Genomic DNA, 7,443 nt, shown 5'->3' on the forward strand with positions numbered 1-7,443 from the left:
CAATGGTGTTAAACAAGGGCAGCTTTGGTAATGAAATAAAGCGCATTGGTTTAGTGTCAAAACCCTCCCAGCCCCCACAGGTCTTAGTAACTGATAGCAAAACTGAAGCCAGCTGATCACGTGTCTCTTGACGGTGACGAGCTGTACCACGTACTCGCCAACAAAGCTGCAAAGTTCCTCTCCAGCCCATCTCTCCTTACAACTGCTTGCCTTGTCCACATTTTGTTCAAACGTTTCATCTTTGCTGTCCCAGCCAGCAATATTAAATCTCTGATACCAGTTGTTCAGCAAATCCCACAAAACATTAAAAAACAAGAATAATAAAAAAATWAATTAAAAAAAGGACCCAACATGCATCTGTCCTCTAGTACCATTTTTGGGCCAAGTAAAATGATCGGTTGTCCGTCCCCTGCAGGGTACGGATCACAATTACTTGGTCAGAGCCCCATAGGGTGCAGCAACCCATCTGCTGTCTGCCTGGGGATGCAGACAAGCTCTGTGAAATGGTGAAACTCAAGATGTGCAACACAATGGGAACTACTGCACAAAGCAGAGGGACGACTCCACTGTAAAACACAAAATAATGATTGTTCTTTTTTTTCTTTACATTCATTAAATTACCAAACAATGAGTAAAAAAAAGTTATTATAAAACTTTTTAAGATGTTTTCTATGCTTAATTTTATTTGCTGATAAGAGTACCGCAAATAACCAATAACCCAAAACTAGTTGGAAAAAAAAAAAAACGTTCTCTAATTTCTCAGTTCTATAAATCTCCAGATTTGTCTGACTGTTTTAGAAATTTCAATGTTGGGACATGTAACATACACAGCACATATTTATTAATGTTTTATTGTGCTTGTAAAAAACAAAAAATACATAGGARTGGCAATTCTTTGTCCTTCTTCTGGCAGCTATAGTGATTTTGACAAAAACTTAATATGGCAAACTGAAATTAAAGTACACAATCGAAATAGAAATAAAACAGACGATATTCTGAACTGCAACTTTTAAACAATGGAATAAGGAATATTCTTTTTTTCCACGTTTGTCAAGACTTGGAAAACGATAATATCAAATTCCATATTTTTTAAACATTGTCACGAAGTTAGGCAATGCAAAGTTGGCACTACTAATAAAAATATAACTGTAAAACAGCTCACATACAGATACGCATTTCAATAAATTATTAAGTCATTAAAAGGTTAAGAAATATAATTCAAAAAGAGGAAACGATGGGAGTGACTGACAACTTCCCATCTATCCAGAAGACTATCATCAACATCCTCTACAAGTATTGAAGAACAGCAACGAGAAGCTTCGTGGAAGGAAAAAGTGTGTTAGAAARAAGTTGCACAAGTGACACGGATAATCAGTCTTGAAAAGAAAGTGAAGCAGAGACAAGAAAAAGAACTGGACTGTAAAGTCAGTTGATTGAGGTCGAGTGTGAATTTTCGATAATTTAGCAAGACGGTGTCATCTGTTGGTGTTGGTCTAATGTGTTTTATGATGTACAAAGTTGGCAAAATTGTAGAGTCATTTATGTTTCCCTCTGCCAACAAGTACTAATGTGATGCTGACTTCATTTTCCAKCAGCACTTGCTCCCTGTTTACACTTCCAAAAATGTAGCAGATTTGATTAAATTAAAAAAATGCCTGTTTTAATGACTGTTGTTATGCTGGAATKGCCATAAATCTGGCCTAACCTAAACACAATAGAGAATATATGGAGTGTTGCCAACAGGAGGTTGCAAAACATACAATCCAACAATGCAGACCAGCTGAAGCTTAAACAACCTGAGCTTGCTTGACACTACTGTGGAAATATTTCAGATCTAATGATCATGGATCCTCGTCATGAAATCCGAGTTTGAWCTTTCTAGCAAAAATATTTTGTGATGCAGCAAAGTATTGACGAAAAGCGCTAAATATGGCATACGTCTCAAAATTTTATGTATAAAAAGATTTTATGTTTTTTTTTTTGTGTGCAAGTCGATGACAAAATCCAAATGCGGTGTATTATATTTATGGTAAAATCAATGCAATATAAGCGCTGACCAAGTGCTGTGTGCATGTGCAACGGAGTACATGTGATTAGATTAAAAAATTCTAATTGAAGAGCACATTATTGATACAAAAGGAAAATTAAACGTTGTCRTAACTTATACTAKCMCAGGCTCTTTAAAGTTATTGTAGATACTGATGGCTGTGGGCAGGAAGGATCTCCTGTAGCAGWCTGTATTACAGCAGTTGTGACGAAGCCTCCGACTGAAGACACTCTGTGAAGAGGATGCTCAGGGTTGTTGTCTGTATTTTTCTTAATTTTAGGAAGAATCTTTCTAATCTCCAGTGGTTCTTCATCAGGTTGCTCAGACCTGCAAGTCCYTGGCTCTGATGCTGATGGCAGAAGAGATTACACTCTCCACAAACAAACCGATAGAAGATATGCAGCATCTCAATGCAAACACTGACGGACCTAAGCTTCCTCAAGATTACAGTCGGCTCTGTCCCTTTTTATAGATGGCTTTACTGTTGCGCATTTATATTCCTCAACCACTTCCATTTCTTCTCCCTTGCATAAGACAAACAGCATTTGTCTTATGCAAGTTTCTTTTGAAATCTACAATTATCTCCTTTGTTTTGTTTACTCGGCTTCTCGCCCATCTATTGCACACCTGACGTTTCCAGGTCATCTGAGTATTTCTGCAGATGACAGGAGTCTGATTTGTGCTTWAAGAACTGGACAAATCATTTAATATTTGTTTGGTGTACTATTGTTATTTTTAAAGAAACTTCATGTAGGGTTTTGATTTGTTATAAACCATATTCATCACTCTTACCAGAAATAAATACTTAAAATATAATCTGAGTATAGAAAAAAAAATCACGTTAGTTCCATCATTGTAATCACATTACTGAAATAAATAAGCGAATATATTGATTTGCACCCGTTTCATCTTCCTAAATGTTTTCTTTTATGATCAATCAAAACAATTAACTGGCCTAGATCGTGTGTAATTTTAAACTGCACAAACATGGGGTGTGGTTCACCAAACTGCGTCCTTCTCTGCTTCAGCTCTGCAATAAGTAACACATTATTAGACGGTCTGGATGTTTTACATTAAAAGCGACAGTGACCAAACACTGTGGTCAATCTCCGCAAGCCATCTAAATAGTCAAAATATCATCACTTGTCACGAAATCTCAGTGATTTATCTTCCTTAAAACCTGCAGGTCTCTGCTCTCATAGATAAAGGGGGATTTACCAGAACGAGAAAAGAGAGTAAAGAGAAGTTACTCAGATGTTCTGGCTAACGTTAGCTGAGAGCTCATTCCGAGGGGATGACGTTGGCTAGGAAGATGCCAGCAAAGCTCTATTCTCCCAACGTAAGAGTGAATTATAAATATCTCGATGTATCAACAAGACAACACATCTCTAATAAACACCTTCGCAGCTTCACCTACCTATACACTGGCCCACAGGCGTGCTGTAAGGATTTCCAAGTAGAAACTCCATTTTGACAACAAACGATCCGCTTTGGAAATGACGGAGGCTGAGGCCCAGAGGTGGCTGCACGGGTAAGCCCCGCCYACTTCTGAATCCTATTGGATGAACTGACATAAGCCCTGAATTTGATTGGCTGAAATGGTGTCAMTTGTGAATAYATGGAGGAAAAAAATCTACGTAGTCCTGAATTTCTTAAAAGTATCTAAYGAATTAAACAATACGCAAGATWAGCTTCRGCATAAGAGATATTTAAGAGTTTTCCTTATATTTTARTAAATTAAAATAAAATACATTTGCATTTTAACGGCTCCTGAATGCATTTGAACGCATCTGAAAATCAACCTGTTGATTGAGGAAAGACCGTTAGACGCCAACCATTTTTTAGAGTCTTAACGTAAGGGTCACGTTTTACAGTCAACTTTACTGTTGAGTTTTATTTTTATTATTTTTTTTATTTCATCACATTAAAATAATTATTTGTTTGATGAGTTTACTTTTGGCGTTAAACTGTTGCTAAGTAACAGRGTATAAACAAACGAAACAACGGGACACAAATGTTTTGGCTGTTTTTGTAGACTGTACATTGATACGAAGAGTTCGTTCATTTTTCGTTTTCATTTGGTAAGTAGAAACGTTACACATTTGGGTWGTTAAAATGAGGGTTATAGTAAACTTAAGATTTTTCAACTGGTCCAAAGTTTTAGTTTAGAATAACCTCTGACTTACCTTGTTGCCTTCAACAGAGTGAAAACTGCTAAAACATGGATTCTGAAGCTAGCTGGACGGACGATGAGTATACCTTGCAGGAGATGTTACTCGGGCAACACACTTCAAAAGAAAAATACGCTCTGCACAATTACAATCTTGGCTGTCTCGATCACAGAGAAAACATCCGTTTACACCTGGAATTCAAAAGTATAAAGGATAAAACAACAAAAAAAATTATTCTTTTCAAACGTTTTCGGTCTAATTTGTTGTTTTTTTTTGTGAACTGATTCAGATTGTTGTTGTTTCCAGACATGGCTAAGATGGATTTCATACAYGATTTTACATCTCTGACAAGGTTGGATCTTAATAACAACGTCATACAGAAGATCTGGGGCCTGAATCGTCTGACTAATCTGACCTGGCTTAGTAAGAGACAATTTCATTTATGTTTAGTCTGTTATAATAGTGTGTTGGATAAACAGCAACAACAAAACAAAACATTTAAGCCTTTTAAAAGTATTCATACCTGTTCAAGTTTTTTTTACATTTGGTACAGCCGTATACATGATTGTATTTTATGGGGGTTTTATATATCAACACAAAGTGGTGCATAATTATGAAACATGATAAAAATGTGAAGGATACAAAGTTACAAATGTTTTTCCCCAAATAAAAATCCAAATTTATTTCATRTCCTTTAAGCCAGTACTTTACAGTACATTATTTTTGCTCAGTTCAGCTGCTAGTGTTTTGGGCACTTCTCTAACAGTTTCACATAACTAGAAACTGAATTTATATTTTCACTATGGGCCTTTCTAACCATTCCTTTTTTACTTTGACTGTATGTTTAGGGATGCTGTTCTGCTGCTGGATAGCTTTATAGTTCATTACCAAGTCTTTTATATATTATCTATATTTTTTTCTCCAGGATTTTGCAGTTACCTGACCTCTCTTGTGTGTTTCTTGGTCTCCATGTTGCTGTTTATCCGTTAATCTTCATAAACAAACATCTGAGAACTTCACCGATCGGGTTCCTCAGCTACTGAAATTGATTTACACATTGGTTGACTGACTATTGTGTTTACTCATATATTCTTTTTCCTTTCATTTCACAACCATGCACTTCTTTGTGTTAGTCTATGATAAGCGGTAAAAAAGAAAAACACAAATAAATTCTATTCAAAGTTGCGAGTTTAACTTGTGGAGGGATATGATGGCTTTCACAAGGCTCTGCGCGCTAACACGTTGTTGATGTTTCTCCCAAATGTGCTTGCAGATCTGTCATTTAACAAGATCGAGAACATTGGGGGCTTGGACTCCCTGCGGAAGCTCGAGTTGCTGAATTTGGCCTTCAACAACATCTCTGTCGTCAAGAACATGGATACACTTGAGAACCTCACTCACTTCTTCATTTCAAAAAACCAAATCAGAGGCAAGGAATGTGTAAGATTATTTTCTTTATCCAAACGAATACTGTGTCAGATTGCGGAATGTTTGCACTGCACGACTTTGTGTACACCTTGTTTATTCATCTTCATCTTATTTAATTAAAGGTGCACTACCTCATGAGATTTAAAAAGCTGTTCAAACTCTCCATCGGTGGAAATCCCTTCACTGARAAGGATGATCAGTCGCTTTATGTTGCTGCCTTTATTCCAAATGTGATCCTCTTAGACAACATTTTAATTACCCCACAGATGGTAAGTCTATATTCATGCGCATCTTTTTGGATTTGTCTATTTTCTACATCAGTTTTGCATAACGTTTCTGTTTAAAGCATCAGTTTATCCAGGTGCGTGGTCCCATATTGATGCTTCCCACTGTAAGTGAGACATTTCTATCTTGTGCAATTACAGCGAGAGGAGGCTGCCATCAAGTACAAATTTGAGCTTAAGAAGTTGCTTGAGTTACAGCAAGCTCAGGAAAAAATAGACAAAGTATGATAATGATCATATTTTCAAAGGCAGCTTTTGCAAACGTGCACATTTTATTTCTTGTATTACGTTGTCTGATTTAGGCTCTTTCCTATAACAGGTTGCGGTTGTGGAGAGTGCTGGGCCAGTTACGTCAGCAGACAAAGTAGAGGCAGCGAGCCCAGACATCCTCCCAGGAGCTCCTCCCGCACAGATATATCCTCTGTTTTCTTTGCTGATGTGTTGTTTCATCGAGTCGCGCAAACTGACAAAACGCCTCAGATTYCTTAACCTTGCATTTACGTCTCAGAGCAAAATTGTGGAGCTGTGCTCACAAATATTTCCTACAGACTCAGACGAGTACAAACAACTGGAGACAGAGCTGGACTCTTTCTTCGCTGGCCAGATTGAGACTGACGCTTACTACCAGCAGAGGGCGATAGAGACTCTTGCAGACTTCGATGAGCAATACTCAACGGCAAGTAGAGCAGGAAAATATATCTCTAGCTTAATAAAGTTGAACAAATTTACAGCAAATATTTGTATATATTCACTGCTGTCTTGTTCTTTTTTTTATTGTCGGCTAACAAGTTTCAAATGTTCTAGAGGTTAAAAGATGTAAAGGCAATACAAGACCCCGATCTGTACCGTCTCAAACTCCTGGACTTAAAAAATGTATCTGCCAAGCTGTTTAAAAATCTCTTGGCTCTGGAGTTTGAGTTTGTCAAAAATCTGGATGTAAGTGTTCATGGGATTGTTTTTGAATTTTTTTCTGTCAACTGGTGATCTAATACATGTTTTTTTTTTTAATGAAATCCTTCACTTGCATCTGTGCTGTTGTTTTTCTTTATTTTAGGACAACATCATGCTGCTAGACAGCTTCATCTCAGAAATGGTGGGTAACTTTTTGTGATAATCTGCAGTGAATACACACTTTTCTTCTTTGTTACTCAAGAGGTGAATTATGCTACGTCTAGAAAATGTAGATTTTTAACCAAATCCAAACCAAACCCTTTCAAACCTCTTCTTTAATTTTATTTAGGTATTTCAAGAGTTCATGATGCTCTGCATTCTAACTAGGTTGACCTTTGGAAGAGAAACAGACCCACAGCATGATAGATCTTTCACCTTACTTAACAGTGGGATTCTTAYTGTAAATATTTATTCCTTGATTCACATTCAGCCCATCCTAAAATTGCATTTTGCAGAAAATATTGATCCTCCTTTCATCTGATTAAAGCACACAAAGTGTACTGCCCACTTTCCCGCAGCTAAGAAAATGGAGCTGCGTCCTGTGTGTATATAGAGATAGTCA

The 7,443-nt window shown here is 37.0% G+C and overlaps 2 protein-coding genes across 6 annotated transcripts in view; one reads left to right on the forward strand and one right to left on the reverse strand.

Moving 5' to 3' along the window:
* Window positions 1–4,323, reverse strand: part of tom1l2a (target of myb1 like 2 membrane trafficking protein a) — a 20,293-nt gene extending 15,970 nt beyond the window's left edge. For 4 of the 5 annotated variants that reach the window (XM_008416816.2, XM_008416815.2, XM_008416814.2 and 1 more), the window contains exon 1: window positions 3,465–3,582. In XM_008416816.2, coding sequence (XP_008415038.1) covers window positions 3,465–3,516 — 52 coding nt within the window. In that variant the 5' untranslated portion in view covers window positions 3,517–3,582. Of the gene's footprint in view, window positions 1–3,464; window positions 3,583–4,233 lie in introns of those variants that run through there. The other variant, XM_017306191.1, reaches the window with a different exon arrangement.
* The window catches only part of drc3 (dynein regulatory complex subunit 3), a 4,009-nt gene continuing 431 nt past the window's right edge, over window positions 3,866–7,443 (forward strand). The window contains exons 1-10 of the mRNA XM_008416930.2: window positions 3,866–4,128; window positions 4,251–4,422; window positions 4,525–4,641; window positions 5,492–5,658; window positions 5,769–5,915; window positions 6,072–6,152; window positions 6,250–6,344; window positions 6,432–6,606; window positions 6,735–6,866; window positions 6,985–7,023. Coding sequence (XP_008415152.1) covers window positions 4,269–4,422; window positions 4,525–4,641; window positions 5,492–5,658; window positions 5,769–5,915; window positions 6,072–6,152; window positions 6,250–6,344; window positions 6,432–6,606; window positions 6,735–6,866; window positions 6,985–7,023 — 1,107 coding nt within the window. The 5' untranslated portion in view covers window positions 3,866–4,128; window positions 4,251–4,268. The remainder of the gene's footprint in view (window positions 4,129–4,250; window positions 4,423–4,524; window positions 4,642–5,491; window positions 5,659–5,768; window positions 5,916–6,071; window positions 6,153–6,249; window positions 6,345–6,431; window positions 6,607–6,734; window positions 6,867–6,984; window positions 7,024–7,443) is intronic.

This window comes from Poecilia reticulata, linkage group LG8 (genome assembly GCF_000633615.1).
Source record: "Poecilia reticulata strain Guanapo linkage group LG8, Guppy_female_1.0+MT, whole genome shotgun sequence".
NCBI classification, from domain to species: domain Eukaryota; kingdom Metazoa; phylum Chordata; class Actinopteri; order Cyprinodontiformes; family Poeciliidae; genus Poecilia; species Poecilia reticulata.